This window comes from Quercus lobata, chromosome 8 (assembly GCF_001633185.2).
Source record: "Quercus lobata isolate SW786 chromosome 8, ValleyOak3.0 Primary Assembly, whole genome shotgun sequence".
Classification (NCBI taxonomy): domain Eukaryota; kingdom Viridiplantae; phylum Streptophyta; class Magnoliopsida; order Fagales; family Fagaceae; genus Quercus; species Quercus lobata.
The window spans coordinates 57,212,938-57,234,956 of NC_044911.1; the positions used below are offsets into that span (position 1 = coordinate 57,212,938).

Below are 22,019 nucleotides of genomic sequence, written 5' to 3' on the forward strand. Positions count from 1 at the left end.
GATTTAAATCTTAACACATGGATATTGTTTATAATGGAAAGAGGAAATTTATGAATTTTACCCTATGGGTTGGGTCGGAAATCTTGTATAAATTGAAATTAATTCCTATCTTTATACTTTATTAACCTTACAAATAGGCAAGGGGTATAACTTTTTGTAAGACTATATATGCATCCCAAGTGGCCCCTTTTTTTTTGGAGAAACTGCCAAGTAGCCTCAAGAATTAGGCATAGATAAAATCCTTGCTGAAATTAACATTAAGTACCCGTTTGGGTATCGATGAAAAGCCAGCTTATTGCGTCTGCGTTTTTTTTTTTCTTTTAGCCACACGTTTTTGTGGCTGTTGACTTTTTTAGTAGGTCCCGTGCACTGTTCACGATATCCACAAACTTCTTTTTTCAACAAAACTTTCAATAAAAATAGGTTCTACAACATTATTCACACATTTAAAAATTATTTTGCTATAGTGTTTTCAGTTTTCAGCAAAATAAGCGGTATCCAAACACACCCTTAATAAAAATAAACTAATTCCTAAATAGTATATAATATTTTATTTGAACTCTCCAACACACACTATAAATAAAATGCTACAAATTCTCAAACTTCAGCACATCCATCTCATATTCAACAATGTATATCTTAAAATCCACCTCGACTCTCTATGTACTAACCTTTGGTCTTCTTCTACATACTGTTTTTGGAGCCGATCCAATCTTTCAAATTTGCCAAACCTCAGATAATTTCACCACCAATAACCCTTATGAATCGAATTTGAACAAGCTCATGGCTTTAATTTTAGTTCAATGCGTGTCAAACATAACAAAACATACGGGCTTGCTCTTTGTCGTGGTGATGTCTCAGAAATTGATTGTGCTGCCTGTGTTATTGAGGCAAGACAAGTAGCAACATTCGCTAGTATTGCCCCAACAACAAAGGTGCAATTACATGGTATCATGACAATTGTGAATTTGTGAGGTAAGGGAATCACATAAAAAATTTCTGTGGCCAAATTGACAATCAAACTGTGATCTATGCTTGGAACACTCAAAATGTAAGTGATCCCAATTCATTCAATCCAAAGGTGAGATATTTACTTACAGAACTAGCTCATCAAGCTTCAGAGAGCCCAAAGATGTAGAAGGCTGGAGTGTTAAAGGGAGTTGCAACATGAGATATGATCTTTACCAATTTTTCAAAGCTTGAAACTGGAAAATTAATCCTAAGTTCTGATACCACCTATATACTATATTTAATAAAGTGTTTTAAGAATTTATTATTGTAATTCCCAACTATATATGGGAGCTGAACGGTCACATGCACCCATAGTGTGTGTTGTGTTTTTTCAATATGCTGTAATGTTTGTTCAATAAAAGTTACTTTTGATAATTTGGTTGTTGTGGCACTTGTTCAAATATACCATCATGTGGTTAACTTTAAACCTTTAGTGGAGTTTCATGTAACACGTCCATATGGACAACACAACAAAAAAGAAAAAAACTGATTAAATTTTAGAATTAGCCAAATATATACTAGATTATCATGCATCTGCATTACATTATAACACTTATATTCAGTTGGGTGTGTTGATTCTTATTTCTTATGGCTCCTGCAGCCTGTTATGAATAACGTCATAGACATAATATTTTTCACAACTGTTGATATGATCTATTATGATTGGAAGAACATAATTTTTTCCTAAGCCTACTACAAACACAAGTTTTATTATGCACCAATCACAATCAATCAACCATATCAGTAGTGTGACTTGTGAAATAGTTGAAAAATGTTGTGTCACTAAACTTATTATTTTTCTATTATTATACAATTCGTGTAATATAATACAACCGATCCAATAAAAAATAGACACATTGTTTGTAACCATTTTAATTTTCATATATCAATGCATGTAAAAATTATTATACAATTTGTGTAATACAATACAACCAATCCAATAAAAAATAGACACATTGTTTGTAACCATTTTAATTTTCATATATTAATGCATGTATTGTTGTGATTGTGGGTGCGTTGTTGACCATTCACATGTGTCGATCGCGATTGCATTTCTTAAGATCTTGTTCTTATCATTTGATTTTGTGATCAAAAGGATGGGGTTCAATATTGCCTCAATAAAGAGGACTTTTGATTTATCAATGCTAAGATTACTGAGTTATGCTAAGTTGATCACTGAGAAAAATGCAAAGTAACAATCATCGATGGAAAGCAGTAAGTTGCTATTGAATTAAGGATTTAAGTTCTACAAAACTATAAGTTTACGAGAAAGCCAAAGTATTTAAAGATCTACAAGGCTACGAAACTACTAATCTATATTAATACGAAACAATAAACTACAATTAAACGAGGGAACTACTAACTTGCTATGAATATAACAATTATTCATAAATAAAAGAGTAATAATTACAAGCAAATTCCTTGCATTAACGGCTTACAATGATCCAAAACTCGAAACAAAGAAAATAAAATAACAAGTGAGAGAACTATCAACTATGTGTTGAGTGAATGGTAAGATGTGTCTTTCTTGAGAAATAAGTTGTCTATTGATACTTTCATCAATGGTTTCTTCATGTCTTGTTGTCGATCTCAGATTGAGATTCAATGCAATACCACTCTTAAGGATTGATGAGATTAAAACTTGAAAAGTTCATTTTTAATCTCAACCCTTTGACCAAATATTCTAAATTTAACCTTTTTACTTTCTCACCCCGATACTTTTTATTATTGCACTAGATCCAAGTCTGTCCCCTTCTTTACATGTTTAAATTTTGCTTTAAATATATGATCACTTTATAGTTTATACGTGTCACTCCCCTAAGACACCACTTGTGGGTAGCTGACAAATCAAGAGATTTGATTAATTAATCCAACACAAGTCAATTTAAAAAAATAATAAAAAATAAAAATAAAAATAAAAAAATAAAAAAAACTAAGCTGAGCTCCATGACCTTAGCAACATTGACGGAATTTCTCAGGTTCATTTTTTTCTCCCCCGCTCTCTCTTTCCATTAATTTGTCTCCTTATGATGGAGCAATTATTGAACTTCCCAACTATTGTGATGAAATACAAGGTGGGTGAGTTGTTGGTGGGAGTTGTAATGTTAGATATGAACTTTAACTTATTCCCCCTCCTCTAAAAAAAGTTATTTCAAATCTACAATGTACCTTGTTAAAAACTAAATTATTGTCCAATACTCTTTGCTTTTGTCAATGTTGTGCATCCTAATTTTGGCTTAAACTCTCAACAGAAACCATTTTGTTAGATTATTTTGTCCAAGTTTGGTAATGTAACTCTTCATAAATTGGCTGTTTAAGTCATGCTAAAATCAACCTAGCTTAAGTGCTTAACCAAAGGACTAAATTTTGATTTGGTGGTGTGTGACAGAGAGAAAACAGCAAGTTGTTTGTAGGTAAAGTTTTCATTTTTGTCTTACTACTAGTGATATTCTAAAATTTTCAATCAAACTACTAATACTATGAACAAATTTGAAGCCCCATATGCATATGGATTTACCATAAGGCTCCGCTTGGGAGGAGGGAATGGAATGGAATGGAAAGGAATAAAAAGAATAATTTTAGAATATTCTTCCCTTCTCTTGTTTGGGAGTTTTAATGGAGAGAATAGAAAGTTCATTCCCTTGTTTGGGAGTTTAAGTGAGAGGGAATGGAATGGATAGGAGGGAACACTCATTCCTCTCTATTCCCTTAAAACCTCAAATTTTCATTCCCCCCGAAATTGGGGGAAATGGGAGGGAATGAAATTAGATTTAATGATTTTTTTACTAGAACTCCCAAAATACCCCTATATATTCAACCTTTTATTTTAAAATAGGGGTCTAATAGTAATACTGTCATAAAATGATTCTATTACATTCTCTCCATGTTGCTCCCAAACAGGATTACTTACATTTCATTCCTTTCCATTCCTTTATTTTAAAAGATCCAATCAAAGTTACTTAATTCCATTCCATTCCATTCTTTTTCATTCCTTTCCCTTACTTAAATACATTCAATTCCATTCCCTTATGACCATCTCATTCCATTCCATTCCATTCCCTTATGAACTCCCAAGCGGAGCCTAAGTGTCAATTATTGACTAATAGAAGATCCAATTTTACTTAATGCGCCACCTCAAGTTGGACATAATAATACTATAATAGCTCTAACCAATTATACGTATAGCAAATGGAGCCAGATGATGCCAAACATTTTCGTTTCAGCTTCACAATCTTCTTTATATATTTCCTGCAGTCAGTGGGTTGGATACATGGGTTAGCTAGGTACGTGTCTAATGAAGAAGTGTCTTGGTGTCTTTCACATGGATGCCATCAACCACTATGTGAATAGCTTTTGCTTGCCCTTATATTAAAATTTTGTCTTGGCGTCTTTCAAATTATGCTTCACAACTTCAAGGTCCAATGGCAATTGTTCCAAGCAAGTGATGTAATCATATAATCAGTTCTTAGGTTATCATCTACCAGAAATACAAGTACAACCACTTCAGGTAGAATAGGAAATATACTATATTGTCATATCTAACTTCAAGATACTTGGTTAAACCAACTCCAAAGACATATCCGTAAAATAGCAATATTTTCATTATGAAAAGACTCAGACCCTTGCCCTTCTACCGCTATATATAGAATTCCTAGCTCAAATTGAAACCCATCCGATCATTTCTCTGTGATTGACTTCCTTCTTTCGATATCAATCATTCTCCAATTTTTACTTCTAAGCCAGAAATTGATGGCAATGCTGAGAGCATTAATGAGCTTGGCTATTTCAGCCATGCTCATCAACTTAGCTATGGCGGCAAACCACACAGTTGGAGGCCCAAACGGTGGGTGGGACACATCGACTAATGTCCAAACATGGGCATCATCTCAATCATTTTTAGTTGGAGATAATTTGAGTAAGTAACTTGCATCTTCATGATATGAGTATATGTTATATGTTGCTTTCAATATTGTGCATGATAACAAATCCATATAGTTCGTATTTGGCTCTCTCCATTTGAAATATTACCTTTTATAGTTCAAATCAAATATTGTAAATCTAGTGGTAAATTCAGTGTCATATCATTTAAAATGGCGTGACATTCTCTACATTGTTCCTGAAAATAAAATTTTAATCATGAAATGGAGTTCATTTTACACGAAAGAAAGTGAGAGCTGACTAATTCTATTCACACAGTTTTCCAGTATGCACCAAGCCATGATGTGGTGGAGGTTCCCAAGGCAGACTATGACTCCTGCCAAGCAAGTAACCCAATTCAGTCTTACAGTGGTGGCACCACAACCATCCCACTCTCTTCACCAGGCAAGAGATACTTCATCTGTGGAACAGCAGGACATTGCAGCCAAGGAATGAAGCTTCAAATAAACACTCTTGCAACATCAGCTCCACCAACCCCATCTCCTACAATCCAACCACCAACTTCAGAAGTGACTCCTTTAGTTCCTACTCCAGCTCCAGAAGAAAGTGATGCTCCCTCACCAACACAAACGCCTGCAGAATCCACTCCCACAGTGCTGCCTCCTTCGCCATCTGACTCACCAACACAAACGCCTGCGGAATCCACTCCCACAGTGCTGCCTCCTTCACCATCTGACTCGTCTTCGGAGGATCCTTCATTATCACCCTCTTTTACTCCTCCAACTGAATCTGATCAATCCCATCAAACTTCTTCAACTGGATCTTCAGCTGAAACACCTTCCTCATCAGCTCACAAACAAGGCAGTTTTCTTTTTAATATCACAATGGGGGTCATCTTTGTAATGATTATGCTTCAGGCATACTAAGCATATCGGATTATTTCCTTGTGAAAAATGTAATCCGTGGCCAAAGTTAATTTAACCTTATGCATTTGGGGAACAAGTTCATTTAAAAGCATTCAATGTTATCTCTCCCTTTTTTTTGGTTTCTTTACAAGAGGTGCATTAAATTAAAAAGGGTTAAGTAAAAAAATAGTATGGATTAAACTACACCCAACAGTTTTTCAATAATTGGCTTACAATAAAGGAGGAAGGTAAATTTGATACATGACAAAAGGAACCATCAAAGATGCAGCCCTTCTTAACATTAAACTCTCCCTGATAGTACAGTAGTAGTTGCATTTAAACCGATTCATTGATATATATTCCACACTACTGTGAAAAATACAATATTATTTTTAGGTGATGCAACACCAAACCCCAACCTACAGGCTATAAGATAACCAACTAAACTACCATTAAAAATCATTGATTAACTAATAACCCGTCACTCAACAAGCTCAACAGCAACACTTTTTGGAACACGGTAGAAGCTTTAGGTGATCCAAGATTCCAAATGAAACCACTCTATGTTGTTTTCTTAAATGGAATGCATATTCTACTTAACAAATCCCACCTAGCACCCACCGTTTTCTCTCTCAGTTAGCACTTACATATGTAGGCACAGCATGCTTTATGGTTTTCAATTTCATGCATGGGGAAGGCAAAAATCTACCAATATGTATCTGAATTATTCTCAAGAAATGGGTTTCTCAGTCATAAAAGATGGGCGAAAATGGGTAATTACCCATCAAAATCGAACTATTTAGTTAATAGGGTCCGTTTGGAAACATATTGGCAAACTAGCAACTCGAGCCTCAGAGGCTCGATTTTGGGCCCCTAAATCGAGTTTCTAAGGCTCGATTTTCATGCGTTGTTCCTCTCCGTTGTGGCGCTTTGTCCAGGTGGCATCTACATGGAAATCGAGTCTCTAAGACTCGATTTACATTTAAAACGAAAACAAAAAAAAAACTAAAGGGCAGCAGGAACCAGAGGAAAAGAAAACCCAGAAACAGAGAAGAAAGCCAGAAAACCACAACGCGTTCATCAGAGAAGAAAGAAAAAAAAAAAAAAAAACCCAGAAACAGTCGCGCGGCGAGGCGACCTGGGTCGCGCGCGGCCTGGATCTGTCGCGCGGCGACCTGGTCACGCGCGGCCTGTGTATGTCGCCATTCCTTCTTCTTCTTCTTCTTCTTCTTCTTCTTCTCTTTCTTTTTTTTTTCTTTCTTTCTGCATTTTCTTTCCGCTGTTTCTGCATTTTGGGTTGCATTTTGGGTGATTAATATTTTATTTTTCGGTGGAAATCGAGTCTTAGAGACTCGATTTTCATGTGGACGCCACCTGGACAAAGCGCCATATCAGAGAGGAACGACGCATGAAAATCGAGCCTTAGAAACTCGATTTAGGGGCCCAAAATCGAGCCTCTAAGGCTCGAGTTGCTAGTTTGCCAATATGTTTCCAAACGGACCCTATTAACTAAATAGTTCGATTTTGATGGGTAATTACCCATTTTCGCCTAAAAGATGACAATTTAATTCTAGAATCTATATGTATATCACATTGGATTTTTTTTTTTTTCTTTTTCTTTTTCTAGATGCCTGAGAGAATATTATTGTACAACAAAAAAACCTCAACACAACACACAACTATTTCGAGCTTATGTAAAAGACGCCATTGAAGGAATGATTTCGGATAATACAAAACTATCAAACAAGAACCAACTGACTAAAACAATAACTTGATGCGTAAAGGTCAGGTTAAGGTTTAGCCGTCTACATTAGCCACAATAGTCTTGAAAATAAATTTCTTGGATTTTCATTTAACTATAGGACCTAGCTTCAAAGTATATGATATATGTTGAAATGATCAATATAAGTGTTCAATTTTTTTTTTATAAGTTTTAAAAATTATTAAATTTCTCTCATTAGCAAAAATCAATCAAATCAGATAAATTTTAATTATATATAGACTTCTTACATATGGTTATGGTAATAGGTGGCACTGGTTTCTTAAGAAACTTTTTGATAGATTTTTTTTTTTTTTTTTAATTTCTAATGTTATGGTTCTATAAACGTAAATATTATAAGGTATTTATGCTATGGGTCTGTTTGGATAGAACTTATTTTGCTGAAACTGAAAACTGAAAACTGAAAACACTGTAGCAAAATAATTTTTAAATGTGTGAATAGTGCTGTGGGACCCATTTTTAATAAAAAAATTGATAAAAAATGAAATTTGTGGGTCCGTGAACAGTGCATATATGCACTGTTCACTGCAGCAAGTCAATATTTGCAGTTACTGTTCAACTTAATTCACGTCCACGTTTTCCCTGCTGCGTTTTGTTCTTTTTTTTTTCTTTTTTTTTTGTTTTCACGCGTTTTAGGGGTATTGCGGTTACTGTTCAATGAACAGTAACCGCAAATATTGACTTGCTGCAGTGAACAGTGCATATATGCACTATTCACGGACCCACAAATTTCATTTTTTATCAATTTTTTCATTAAAAATGGGTCCCACAGCACTATTCACACATTTAAAAATTATTTTGCTACAGTGTTTTCAGTTTTCAGTTTTCAGTTTCAGCAAAATAAGTTCTATCCAAACAGACCCTATATCTCAACTTATTTTTCTTTCATTTGAGTTTTTATACTATTACTATTGTTTTCTTTTATTCAATCCAATTTTATTTTACTTTTGACATATTATTATTAATGTTATAAAGCATAATTAAAATATATTACATATTTCAAGTTACAAAGATTTTAGGAAAGAACAAATGCTTCTTACATGAGATTCATAGGCTTTCTAAAAAGAAAAATTTTAAAAGATTCATAGGCAAAAACAAACATGAAGGAATCTAAACATTCATATATTTAACCAAACTAATCCTTTAACATGATTACAATCCGGACCATTTATAGATTATTTCCTAACATCATATTAAAAAAAAAAAAATCTAGACCTTTATAAGAATTTCATAGTGTTAGGGGTAACCATTTATATTAACGGGTCAAGTTTATGTTCATATTCATATCAAGGTGAAAAGTTTTCAAATAATTTAACCCTAACTTAACCCATTTAATAATTAGCTGAAATCCTTCATTCTAATGCAATCCATTTATTAAGTGAGTTAGAAACAACACAAACTTATTTTTATCATTGACGCGATGACCACTCCATAAGTATAAGTGCTTGTGAATGTGAGGGACTGGGTTCAAATCTCTAAGATGAAGTTTTATACATGTATACAAATTAAATTAGAGTAAAATTTCTATTTTATTAAAAAAAAAAATACTCTTAAGAAATTTCTTTTCTTGTTTTTGGTAAAGGCTGGGACATTAATTTGGAATTTTGAAATATATATATATATATATAATATATATATATATATATATATATATTATTTTCATTTTATAAATTTCCTTTGCACTTGCACCGCATTCAATTTTTTCTGTGAACTCCCAAAAGTAGCGTGAGAGTTACCGTTGATTATATTCACAAATTAGAAAACACGGAGAGAGAGAGATGAGATTTCGCGCGGCATTTAGGGTTTGTGAGAGCAGGGACAGAGCACCATTTCTGCTTCAACCTCAAGCTTCGCGTTCCTTCTCTCAGCTTCCATTATTTAAACCCCCAACGGTTCGTGTCGTTTCTCTCTTCTCTGTTTATATATATTTTTTTTTGTTAACTATCACTCTGTTTGTTTGCTGGGAAAATTGAGTAGAGGAGGAAAGGAAAATAGAATTCATGATATGTGTTTAGTGTTTTTTTTTTGGGGGGGGGGATTTTGGAAATTCATCTTAACTATTCTGAAATTGTTGTGAAATGAGAACTTTGAAAGAGTATAAGTATAACATTTAGATATTTAGTAAATTGATTTTTGAAATTAGGAAGGTTTGTTATCCAAAGATTGGTAATCATGCTATTATGGGTGGCAGTCTTAATGGATAATGTTTCTTTTTTGTTTTGATGAATAACATAAGCACTTTTTATTAAAGAATAGCCAACCCAAGTACACTGAAAATCTACTACAGTGGCAGAAATTAAGAACCCAAATTACATTGATCAACCAGAACAGGGAGGGACAAAAAAGAGCATGAAGGCAAAACTAAGCTCCATTCAAGGAGAGTACAAAAGAAAAAGGACTTTATATCAAGGATTGACCGTTCAGAGTTCTCAAAGCATCTAGCATTCTGTTCCCGCCATAAACAACGAAATAGACAACGTGGCACAAAACTCCAGAAATCTATATTTCTATGTCTTCCAAACTTGCCCTGACATATTCACATTATCTTTCACACATTGGGATGGGAGTAAAGCTTATAGTATGTTCAAAATGTCTTTGGATAATAATAACAACTTTGCATTCTGGCAATACTCAAGCAGCCAAGCAATACCCCCACAAACTATACCTGTGAAAAGTTGTCTAGAAAGAGTGTGCTTAATGGTGTCTATAGTATTAAAAATTGCTGAATCTGCAGAAGGGTTGGTTGATTGGTATATAATGGCAGTCTAGTTTTGAATCTTTTGATTAAGATTGTGAATGCATTCTTTGCTAGTATTTTAATAATTGTAGTGAACTTAAATGTGAAATGGGAGAATAAATCATGTTTGAATATCAAATGGTCCATCATGTAAACTCCATTTGAATACTTGAGAGAATTGCAACATTTTGAATAGCATTGCCTCTTTAGCCTTATGGTTGGTGTTACACTTTTAATCTGCGGCTTTGTTGCTCACTGCCTTGTGAAATTCAGTCAATTTAGCACTACCTTTGCTTCAGTCGTATATCCTGCATTGAAACTTTGTTAGATCCTGTCTTCTACTATTCTTCTGCATCTTTTCATTCTATTTTAAGCAGCTGAGATCTGACTAATCTGAATTAGCATTATCTTTTGTGGCATTTTGAAGTGCTAGACATGTGTGCTTATCTCATACTTAATCTGTTCTTTAGAAATGAAGAAGGCACAGTTTGTCACTATACAAAATGCAAAGTTGTAGTAGAGAGTTAAAGAATTGGAGAAGCAAGAGGCCCAAATTGATCTGGAGGAAAATTTTACTCATTGAGAGGGAGAAGGTGAGCATGAAACTTTGTAAATGATCCCTTATGTATGAGTGTAGCCATATATGGGCTCTATGCATTTGCAGTGCTAGATATATGGTCCTGGTAATATCATCCAAGATTGGTTGTTTTTTTATAGTGTAAAGTTGTTCCTCTTTTTTTGTTATGCCTATAGGTTTACTTGAACAGCATATCAACCTTTTGTATCATATTCATTGTTTATCATCTACAAGTATTGTTTTCCTTCATTTGCTATGGAACAATTTAAATGTGTTTCTGTAGCAAAAAAATGGTATTCAAATTACAGTTTTATGTGCATATTTTGCCTTTATCTGCTACCCAGTTTAGATTCAATTCCATGAATCCATGTAGTTCTAGTTAGAACTTGTTTAGATTGAATTCCATGTGGTTCTTGCCAGAACTTCGTCTGCCATTTACTTGATGATAGTTGTTGTGAGCCAACTCCAACAATAGCTTTACATTAAGCTAGCATCGTAACTGCTATGGTTGAAAGCTCAAAGCTCTACAAAACACAACTATATATCAACCATCCAAATTTATGCCCCGAGAAAAGAACTGGAGGAAAAAGTGGATGAGTTGCAATCCATGGACACCCTTAACCAAACTCTGATACTTAAGGAGCACAGGAGTAACCTTGAGCTGCAACATGCTCGCAAAGAATTGATAAATGTAAGATTTTGCTTATTTTCTTCTGCACATGGTTAATGTTTACTGAAAATGCTTAACTTTTTATGTATATTATCAACTGCCATTTTGTTTTGCTAACATCTGTCCTCTCCAAAAAAAAAAAAAAAACAAAACAAAACAAAAAGAAGTGATGTCTTTGTGTTTTCCATACAGGGTTTGCAAGATATTTGGAATGACCAAGACCTTTTTGGAATCAAAAGAATGGGCGAGGTTAATGAGAAACCATTTAAAGGTGTGCGCTTCAAAAAATTCCCTAATGATTGGGATCTAAAATCAGCAGAGCTAATTTCACTGTGGCAAGCCAATGTTAGTAATCCAATGTGGCATCCTTTCAAAGCAGAATTTGTTGATGGAAAATTGCAGGTACTTTTCTTCACTTTCTATTTTTTTATTTCTTTCATATAGTTTAAAATTCTCTTTGATGCTTTGCTTTAATGTATATTGACAAGGCAAATATGGATACCTGAGACCCATAGAAACTTCAGATGTTTCTTGGATTAAAATATGTTGGGGCATTGTTGTCAATGAGGTAGTAAAGGGACACTGGTTTTGTCTATGACAATAGACAGTATGAAGATTTTTCCTTGAAGAATATAGACCAGCTTCAATAAATGGAATTATTATCTATTTTTTCTTTTATTATAGGGTGTTTTCAATTCTTTGAATCACAAAAAATGAAATAAAGTCGGTTTTAAATTCCAAAATATTGTAACACAAGTGATGTTTTATAACCAATACATCAGCAATCTTATTGTGAAAAATTGAAAATAGAGTTACAGAACATTCCAGACAACAACGAATTAGCATTGTGACTGTCCCAATTCTTTGAAAGGCAGGAAGTAATAGATAAATGTGATAGTAAGCTAAAGGAGTTGAGGAGTGTATGGGGAGAGGAAGTGTACAAGGCTGTAGCAGATTCATTGCTGGAATTGAATGACTACAACTCAAGTGGGAGGTATGTAGTTCCTGAACTTTGGAATTTCAATGAGGGAAGAAAAGCCAGTCTGAAAGAGGTAATTAACAACATGATCGAAGAGTTGAAGACGCTCAAAGTCTCTTAAGGGTAGAAGATGATGACAATGATATCTAGTCTAGCAGTGGTAGTACTTCGCACTCTACTCAAAGTGCAAGTTCTACAAAGATAGAAAACTTTGGCAGCTCTTTGTAACCCCACCAACTGGTTGATCTAACCAAAAAGTAACCCCACCTTTGCCTTGCAGGTATTGTGTTGGACTCTGGTGATGGTGTCAGTCATACAATTCCCATATATGAGGGGTATGCCCTCCCACATGCCATTCTTTGTCTAGACCTGGCTGGCCATGACCTCACAGATCACTTGAAGAAAATTCTTACGGAGCGTGGTAATTCTTTCACCACCACAGCCTAGCGGGAAATTGTGAGGGACATGAACGAAAAGCTGGCTTACATTGCCCTTGACTACGAGCAGGAGATTGAGACTTCCAAGACCCTCTCTTCAGTTGAGAAGAGCTATGAGTTACCAGATGGGCAGGTCATCACCATTGGTGCTGAGCGGTTCTGATGCCCTGAGGTTCTATTCCAACCATCCATGATAGGAATGGAAGCAACAGGCATTCATGAGACCACATATAACTCCATCATGAAGTGTGATGTTGATATCAGGAAGGACCCGTTTGGAAACACTGTCCTCTCAGGTGGTTCAACCATGTTCCTAGGCATTGCTGATAGAATGAGCAAGGAATCTGCACTAGCCCCCAAGCAGTATGAAGGTCAAGGTGGTGGCTCCACCCGGGAGGAAGTACAGTGTCTGGATTGGAGGATCTATCTTGGCATCACTTAGCACCTTCCAGTAGGTATGTTTTGATGCTTGTATCTCAACGTGTTCAGCTCCTTTTGTATGGTTATTGATGAGAGGATTTTGCTTCTTTTATGAGTGCAGATGTGGATCGCAAAGGCGGAGTATGATGAATCTGGGCCATGAATTGTGCATAGGAAAATGCTTCTATAAATGTTCGAGAATAGGATCTTTGAAGAAACAAAGTTCTGTTTTTATTTCTTAGAACAAAGTGGTGCTTGCAACTCTTTGTTCTAGCTTTGTTATCACTTTATGTTATTCGCATGTTGGAGTGATGACTATTTTTTGGAAGGTGAGGAGTTGAATTTGAAAATTTTGTCCATTTCTTATTTATTGTATATTTTGAGAAGTTTTTGACTCCTTCGTTTCAATTTAGTTTTTTTTTTTTTTTTTTTTTTTTTTTTGGGTAAATTGCTTATTTGGTCTCTAACCTGTAAAGGTATGTATCAATTTGGTACTCAACCTTTCAAATGTGTCAATTTAGTTCTTACCATTTTGATATTGTGTCAAAATAGTCTAATGGATGGAAAATATTAATGTGGTTATTGATCAAAATAAAATATTATTTTTATTTCACGTGTACTACAATGTTAGCATAAACTTAAAAAAATATTTTTTTTAAATTACACATCAGATATGGTTAAAATATTCATCAATTTAAAAAAAAATAATAATAAATCTGATAAAAAGAAACCAGCCCTCTCTCTCTATTCTCCCTTTAGCTCATATTTCACCAGGTCCATGTCGATCTCCACACCCCTTGAGTCATCCAAGCCCAACAAAGATCTCTGCCGTTAAGGCAAGCCAATCTCTTTTTAGTTGGTGGTTTCCATAGCCATTTCTTCTTGAATCCAATGGTGGGTTGAGTTCTATGGCAGTTTGAAGCGAATCAAACTCCACCATGTAAAATACCATTTCTTGAGAATAAGGCTAAGGTTGGTTTTGGTGGCTAGGGAGTGGCTAAGATGGACCTTGAAAAGAAACTTTAAAAATAATAATAATAATAATAATAATAATAAAAGAAAAGAAAAAACTCCCTTCTTTGTTCTTCATCCAAGTCTTCATTGTTATTGCTGATCTGGAAATTTTTTTGTTTAAAAATTTTGGAAACTCTAAATGGGATAAAGATTGGATTTGTTTTATAATTACCCATTTGAATTCAAGAAATTGATGGAAGATTCATTATTAGTTTGTTAGCTCGAAATGTAATTTTAATGTCCTTTGTCCTAATAAAAGAAACTGCCTGTATTTTTTATATTATTCTTAAGAGTCTTTGTAAAGTTCTCTTATTCCTTTGATTAATGAAATTCAGCTACCACTTCTCAAAAAAATAAAGAAAAAAGAAGGAATTTGTGTGTTTCATTTTGATCATCACGTGTTGAATAATATTGTTTTTTTTTAAAAAAAAAAAATTAATGTGATATGACATGGCAGTATAGGTGTTAGTTGACGTGGCAAAAATATAATATTTTATTTGAGCTGTTAGTCATATCAATATTTTTCATCCAAAACTTAACATCAGATATCAAATTGACACAATACTGAATATGTTAGGAGATCAAATTAACACAATCAAATGATTAGAGATCAAATTAACATATGATATAAATGATAGAAACCAACTCTGTAGTTTACCATTTTTTTTTTTATAATTTTTTTAAAGAGTAACAATTACAAGCAAATTTGTTAAGATTATGTTCGCATCATTTGATTACGTGATCATGTGGTTCAATTCTACCTCAATGAAGTGGACTTTTGATTTATCGATGCTGAGATTACTAAGTTATGCTACGTTGATCACCGAGAAAAATGCAAAGTAAGAAACATCAATGGATAGAAGCAAGTTGCAATTATATTAAGGATTTGAGAGATCTACAAAAGTATAAGTTTACGAGAAAGCCAGAGTATTTAAAAATCTACAAGGCTACGAAACTACTAATCCATATGTTATTTAGAAAAAAAAAATACAAATCTATATTAATAAGAAACAATAAACTATAATTATACTAGGGATTTTAAATTCTAGTGAACTGCTAACTTACTATGATGAATATAACAAAACTTCATAAATAAATGTTCATTTATCAAGAAGGTAGATCTGCTGTAATAATTAGAGCTATTGTACCATGCAATTGTACATCAACGGTTGAGATTAAAAATTGTAAAAATCACTTTTAATCTCAATCCTTAAATAAATTTTTTTTTAACCCTCAACTTTTTGCTATCTAACTTTTACACTTTATTTTTTGAGTAATGATGAGACTATCGAATTAGGCACAATTTTGTGCCACAACTAGCCACATGGCGAGTTGTGATTGGCAAAGTTGTGTCCCCATATGGCCTACTAACACACCTTTGTGAATCACAATTCGCCACATGACGAGTTGTGACAGAAAATTGTGGCCAATTCAGTGATGCTAGCATAACTCTTTTTTTTTTTACTTGTTCTTCTCGGATTTAGAGTCTCTAGATTTCCTAGGGTACTCCATTAGTAGATTTCTTTTAATCCTAACCACTTTTTTATGATTTAAGGGTCTAGATTCTACCATGTCAGCATTCCACTAACAATACTTGTTGACATGACATAATCTAGACCCTTAAGTCACAAAAGAGTGACTAGGATTTAAAAAAATTTCCCTAGGAGTCTGACGCTCAGATGGCTGGAGGGTAGTAGATATTCTCTACTCTCCTTAAGGTAGAGAAGGCCTCCACTCTAGCTTGGTTGAGGGCCTCATTCCATACTTGGAGGCAGTAGGTCCCACAAACCCCAGAGACCTCAACCCTAAGGGTTTTCTCAGTCTTTGCCACCTTGATATCGTAACCATCCTGCTCGGCTTTCTTCGCAGCTTTTTCCACCTCTTCTAGTTTTTTCTTTAAAACCTCTATCTGTTCCCTGGCTGCAGATAGCTGGTCTTCAGTCTGACAAAGTTGCCTACGTTGATTCTCCGCCTGCTTTTCAGCCCCATACAAGGCAGCGTCGGCACTCTTCCTCTCCCGGTCAGCCTCAGTTAGCTTCGTGTTCAGCTTTTGGATTCTCTTCTCAGCTAAGGAGAAGGCTTCCACAGCAGTAATCCGCCTCCCTTCCTCCTCTTTCATTTGTCTGTGAAAGTTGTTCACCAACTCCTCGGCCATATGCGCAGCTTGAATAGCCTTTAAAATATAAATATGTATTAGTAATGACAGAAAACAATAAAAATGATACTAATAATAATAAACTAAAAGTAGGTAAAAACGCTTACCAGCGCGAGGTCTCTTTTCAAGGTAAGAAACACCTCGTGTTTCTTCATGGTCTGGAGGTTGGCCATGTCATCGAGCAGCAAGAGGGGCTGCTCCAAGGCATTAGCTACGTACCCAGCCTTGCCTTGTTGAAAATCCCTAATAAAAGAATCCATAGGGAGGGGAGATCCGATCAACACCAAAGGGGGGTTCCAAGCCTAAACCTTGGTGCGATGATCACACCCCCTCTCAGCAACGAATCCTTCGATTGAGGACCTCGTCTGAGCAGTCCTGGCCACTTTGGCCCCCTTCTGTGGCACGGCTTCTCTGGCAGGAAGACCCTTTCCTTCCTCCACAACCTCCTTGCCCTTCTGGTCCCGCTTTATCTTCTTGTCGGCAGGGTCAGGTTGAGAAGCTTAGGAAGGTGGAGGAGTGGGGGGTTTGGCCTAGATGGCCACCTCAGGTACATTGCCCCCTACATGGGACTCTAAGAGCTTTAGAAGACTTGTTCTAGTTTTGCGTTGTAGCACCATCGCGTCAGGAACACTTGAAGTTCCCTGGAGGTTGCTTACTTGAGTTGGGGGAAGATAGCTAAAATCACCAACTAGAGCTTCTGGGGATTAAGGCAGGTTGAAAACCTCAAAGTCGTCCTCGGAGTCTAAAACCTCAACCACTTGTTCTTATTCCTTAATAGCTGGTTGGAAAGGAGTTGCTTCTTCCTCGGCCGTGTGCTGAAAGGGTAGTTCTACTTGTTGTACGCCTTCTGGAACAAGGCCCACATCAAGAATATCCAGTACGGCGATGTTGATCTGGTGTAGACGGAAGTCTTTCACTTTAATCACGTACTTGGACGCCTGGAAGCTGGACAATATGGGATCGTAGCCGAGAATGAGGTGGGCTGCTCTTAATTGTCCGTCTTTGTGGACAAAGATCTCGGCCTTAAGTATTTTTTTCAAATCAGGCTCGTTGACAAGATTCAAGTTCGGGATAGCAGAATATTTATTTGCAAATTCATCAAAAATAAAAAAACATTATTAGGAAACAACATAGGTAGAATAAGAAACAAGTTGTAAACAACAATAAAAAAGGACAAATACAAGAAATGTTAGTAAACAAAAGGATGTTGTTAGAATAATAGATCTAGACCTAAAATACCCCACCTAGTGTCCTTTCTCATGTCGGACAGTGAAGCTCATCATGCCACTCCCCTGAGATGATTAGATAATCTTTATCCATACCCTTGTTGAACTCAGGGAGACATGATATGAGCCTGATCACGGGAACTCTAGTTTTTAAGTAATACCCTTGCCTTGTTAGTTTGTGACGATTGTAAATCCAATTAACGTCATGTATATTTTGTTTATAAATTAAGTTGAAATACTAGTTCATGTATATTTTGTTTATCAATTTAGGAGTCAAATGAGATAGATATTTATATATATATATATATATATATATATATATATATTTTCCTTAATTTAATAGTAATAGTAATAAATAAATAAAACTATCAAACTCATGAGTTCAATCCAACTCAACCTGATTCATGTGGGTTGGGTTGGATTTTCTTTAAACCGCCATGGTGGGTTAAATCAAAAAATTCCCTCAGCCCAACCCATACACACCCTAGGGCTTAGGTTATGCAATTGGAGTAAAATGTAAAATGACATGGAGGGCAAAAATGTAAAGTTAAGTAGTTTGGTATAAAACTATAAAAGCACAATTTCTTCCTATTGACCATAGTGCCGAAAACAAAAACAAAAACAATAAAGAAGAGAGACACGATGAAGAAGAAGCTAGACACAACGACAGATATGGAAGTTGTTGCAAAGATATGTGCTCGATGGAAATATGCTCAGGCTCTTAACGTTGCTAATGCTTTACGAAGTACGCTAATCAGAGACACAAGAACCGACTTAAAGCTCTCGTTCTCATGGTGCTGGTATTTGTGTTTGGTTTTAATTAAATATGATTGAAATTTTTATATCATATATTGCTAGTGGACTAGAATTCTTTTTCATTCTCTCCAAAAGCTCTAGAAGAACTAGAGCCTATGTATTGTGCTTACTCACAGCAGAAAGCAAGTCTGCCTCCTTTGCAATCTCATGAGAAGTAGCACCATCAATTAAAGATATATAATGAGTTATTCACATAGGAAGTTAATTTCAAATTTTTTATTTTTTTAATATTTTGTATATATTTTGTTTATAATTAAGTTAGAATACTAGTTCCTGTTAAGTTTTTTATTTATTATTTTTTTTTATTTATACAAGATTCTATTTTAACTTAAGACTTAAATCTCGGTCCTTATCCCTTAACTCAACAAAAACTATGGTAAAACTGCTAAGGTAGGTTTTGATTTAGGGTTTGGATCAATATGGTTAGGGCTATTGCAAGCACCATGCAATAATTGCCATCAATTATCACCTTTAATTTCGGAGTTTAAGGCCCCATTTGGTTGGGGTGAAAAAAGGGAGGATAGAAAAGAAAGAGAGGAAAATAGGGTGGAAAATGAAATTTTCTCTTGTTTGGTTCAAGAGAGAAAACAAGAGGGAAAGAAAATGGTGTGGAAAATTTTCCCTCCGGGCCCACAAAATTTTGTCCTCCCAATTTGGGAAGAAAACTAAGGAGAAAAGATGATGTGGGTAGTAAATTACACAAATACCCTCATTTTTTCACACTTATTAGACCCTTTGGTATTTTGTTATAATAAAGATATAATAGTCAATTCATATAAATTACATTTTCCATCCTCCCACTTTTCTCTCCAACCAAACAAAAGAGTTTTCCACCCTCCCACTTTTCTACTCCTCCAACCAAACACACATGAGGGAAAATCAAAACTTTTTTATCCTCCTAATTTTCCATCCTCCCACTTTTCCTTTCCTCCAACCAAACAAAGCCTAAAAGAAACTTGCAGTAGGCCCAAGCCCTATTTTTCATCACACCGCTAGACCAAATCCCATGGCCTATAGTTTAGTACCATTAGCCTCAGAGAACCACTTTGACATTTAATTGATTCCAACATAGGTATAGCTCTTACTTAATTAGGGAAAATTATTATACATTTATACCATATAGGCCTCCCTCTCACAACAAGTTCGCTAAGCTAAAATAAATTGATAATTTTCTTCTAATTTTTTACAAATTAATAGTGGATATTATCATTAATAAGGTAACAACTCAAGGAAAATCGCTAACAACATCTATCAAAGATTGATATCAAATTAGTTGTGTGTGTGATGAGATCCAACTCAAGCATATATTGGGTTGATCTTGACTTTATAAATAACTATAAGGATTCTCAATCAATGCAAATTGACTAGTTCTTTTATGGGTGTAAGCGCAAATTTGGCTAGTACTTTTCTCGAGTTGTTACAAATGGTATCAAAGCTAACCAAGTATCCCATTCTTGTATGGCCTCATAGACAACTATAAAAAGCTTATATTGTGATTGGAATAGTTCTTTTGGGCTATAATGCAAACATGGATAACATTATTTCTTGTTTTGTTATAGACAACTCTTTGAAGGAGAACCCAACCTTCTTTTAGGCTAGACTAAGGACCCCTTCAATTTAAATTTTAGATTTTTTTTTTCAACACTCCTTCTATCAATGAGTTTTATTGGTAGCTATTGTTTAAGTATTCATGTACAACATAAAAAGGAGGATGGTGTAGCTATGAAAGAAGTTACACCATCTCACATTTACTAAGGGCTTTAAAAGCTCACCTACGGGCTCTTGATAGTGGAAAAATGGAGGAAAAGGGGTTGGAGTTTCAGTTTTAAAGGGGTTTTGTAAAGGAGAGAGAGAGAGAGAGAAAACGGATCTACAACCTAAAAAAAGGGAAGGGAATTTTTAAGAATTTTTGTACTTGAATTTTCCAAAGGGAATGGGGGTATTTATACAAGTTTTGGGGGGGGGGGGTGTGAGGAGGTGACATACTCCCTTAGCTACCCCTCGCAAATAGGCAGCTTGAGGGGTGTGGTACGTCCACATCACTTGATCTTATCCACTTGTCTTTCTATTGTTGTCACTGATCCTGTAAATTGGGGCAGGGACATTCAGGTAATCCCAACTTTATTATTTTGAAAATCACATTGAGTTAGTTGGTACATTACTGCATTGTATTGTATTTAACTGGGCAAATCATCTACTTACTTCCAACTCTATCTTTCTCTCTTTTAACTTTTTTTTTTCTTATTAATTTTCTTAACTTATTGTTACACTTTCTCAAATGTTTCATCCTCCATTTTAAACTTTTTTGACTCTATGTTTGTCACATGGAATTAGCATCCTAAATTATACTCATGATTAGATCTTACCATCTTAAACTATACTCTTGATTACAATTTGCTCCTTGATTTTTGAATTGCTATCTAAGTTAACAGAAAACTTAACATTGATGTGTAAAATATAACAAATGTCATAGTTTAAAGCGCAAAACATGTATTCAAAAAATTTAAGATGGTAAAATGTAATTTCTCAAAAACCTAAAAGAGTGAACGACATGTAAAATACTAAAAGAACAAACGATGAAAATGCAACGTGGTTAACATAGTGACACAAAACCCATATCCTCAAAATTCGGAGGTCATGTCAAACATTGCAATCCCTAATCTTAACTATTTATGAATATAAAATATTGATTTCATGCCTATTTTGAGAAAAATATGTTTTTTTTTTTTTTTGAGAGCTAGAAAAATAATTAAAGACTAAAGAATATCATAGAAAACCTATATATATGTTTCTTTTTTTATTTTCATTTTATAAAAATTTCCATTGCACCGCATTCTTTTATTTCTTCCAACTCCAAAAAAGTAGTGCGAAAGTTACCGTTGATTATATTCACAAATTTAGAATACAGAGAGAGAGAGATGAGATTTCGCGCGGCATTTAGGGTTTGCGAGAGCAGGAACAGAGCGCCATTGCTGCTTCAACCTCAAGCTTCGCGCTCCTTCTCTCAGCTTCCATTAAACCCCCAACGATTCGTATCGCTTCTCTATTCTCTATTCATGTTGTGTGAACTATCATTTTGACTAAACCTTTACTTTTTGCGAAACTGTAAAGATACCATGAATAAACTGTCCACAAAGTGGACGGATCACCAAAATGGTGAATTAATTTACATGTTCACAAAGTGGACGGATCACTAAGGTGATGAAAAACTGTTCTCAAAGTGGACGGATCACTAATGTGTTGAAAAAACTGTCCACAAAGTGGACGGATTACCAAAACGGTGAAATTACAAGTCCACAAAGTGGACGGATCCCTAAGGTGATGAAAAACTGTCCTCAAAGTGGACGGATCACTAATGTGATGAAAAAACTGTCCACAAAGTGGACGGATCACCAAAACGGTGAAATTACAAG

At 34.9% G+C, this 22,019-nt stretch overlaps 2 protein-coding genes across 5 annotated transcripts; both read left to right on the plus strand.

Moving 5' to 3' along the window:
- The first annotated feature begins 4,700 nt into the window (after nucleotides 1-4,700).
- LOC115958493 (uclacyanin 1-like) lies at nucleotides 4,701-5,917 on the plus strand. The gene is made up of 2 exons (XM_031076902.1): nucleotides 4,701-4,927; nucleotides 5,209-5,917. Exons 1-2 carry the CDS (start codon nucleotides 4,762-4,764, stop codon nucleotides 5,814-5,816), a joined length of 774 nt encoding a protein of 257 aa, XP_030932762.1. The 5' UTR covers nucleotides 4,701-4,761; the 3' UTR covers nucleotides 5,817-5,917.
- Nucleotides 5,918-9,268: 3,351 nt separating this feature from the next.
- LOC115958605 (factor of DNA methylation 1-like) lies at nucleotides 9,269-13,745 on the plus strand. Of its 4 annotated transcripts, none has more exons than XR_004084563.1 (7): nucleotides 9,269-9,467; nucleotides 10,783-10,905; nucleotides 11,310-11,580; nucleotides 11,752-11,961; nucleotides 12,431-12,698; nucleotides 12,819-13,430; nucleotides 13,517-13,745. XR_004084563.1 is itself a non-coding variant. In XM_031077033.1 (7 exons), the coding sequence occupies exons 3-6, from the start codon at nucleotides 11,497-11,499 to the stop codon at nucleotides 12,838-12,840; spliced, it is 435 nt and encodes a 144-aa protein (XP_030932893.1). In that variant the 5' UTR covers nucleotides 9,269-9,467; nucleotides 10,783-10,905; nucleotides 11,310-11,496; the 3' UTR covers nucleotides 12,841-13,430; nucleotides 13,517-13,745. The 4 variants fall into 4 exon arrangements, 2 of the variants coding, with proteins under 2 accessions (XP_030932893.1, XP_030932892.1); XM_031077033.1 differs by having other exon boundaries at nucleotides 12,435-12,553; XR_004084562.1 differs by lacking the exon at nucleotides 12,431-12,698.
- The last annotated feature ends 8,274 nt before the right edge of the window (nucleotides 13,746-22,019 follow it).

Coding starts and splice junctions, on each gene's coding strand:
- LOC115958493 (XM_031076902.1), top strand. CDS start 4,762: ATGGCAATGCTGAGAGCATTAATGAGCTTGGCTATTTCAGCCATGCTC. Junction 4,928..5,208: donor TTTAGTTGGAGATAATTTGA/GTAAGTAACTTG, acceptor CTATTCACACAG/TTTTCCAGTATGCACCAAGC.
- LOC115958605 (XM_031077032.1), top strand. CDS start 11,497: ATGGACACCCTTAACCAAACTCTGATACTTAAGGAGCACAGGAGTAAC. Junction 11,581..11,751: donor CTCGCAAAGAATTGATAAAT/GTAAGATTTTGC, acceptor TTTTCCATACAG/GGTTTGCAAGATATTTGGAA. Junction 11,962..12,434: donor TTGTTGATGGAAAATTGCAG/GTACTTTTCTTC, acceptor TTTGAAAGGCAG/GAAGTAATAGATAAATGTGA.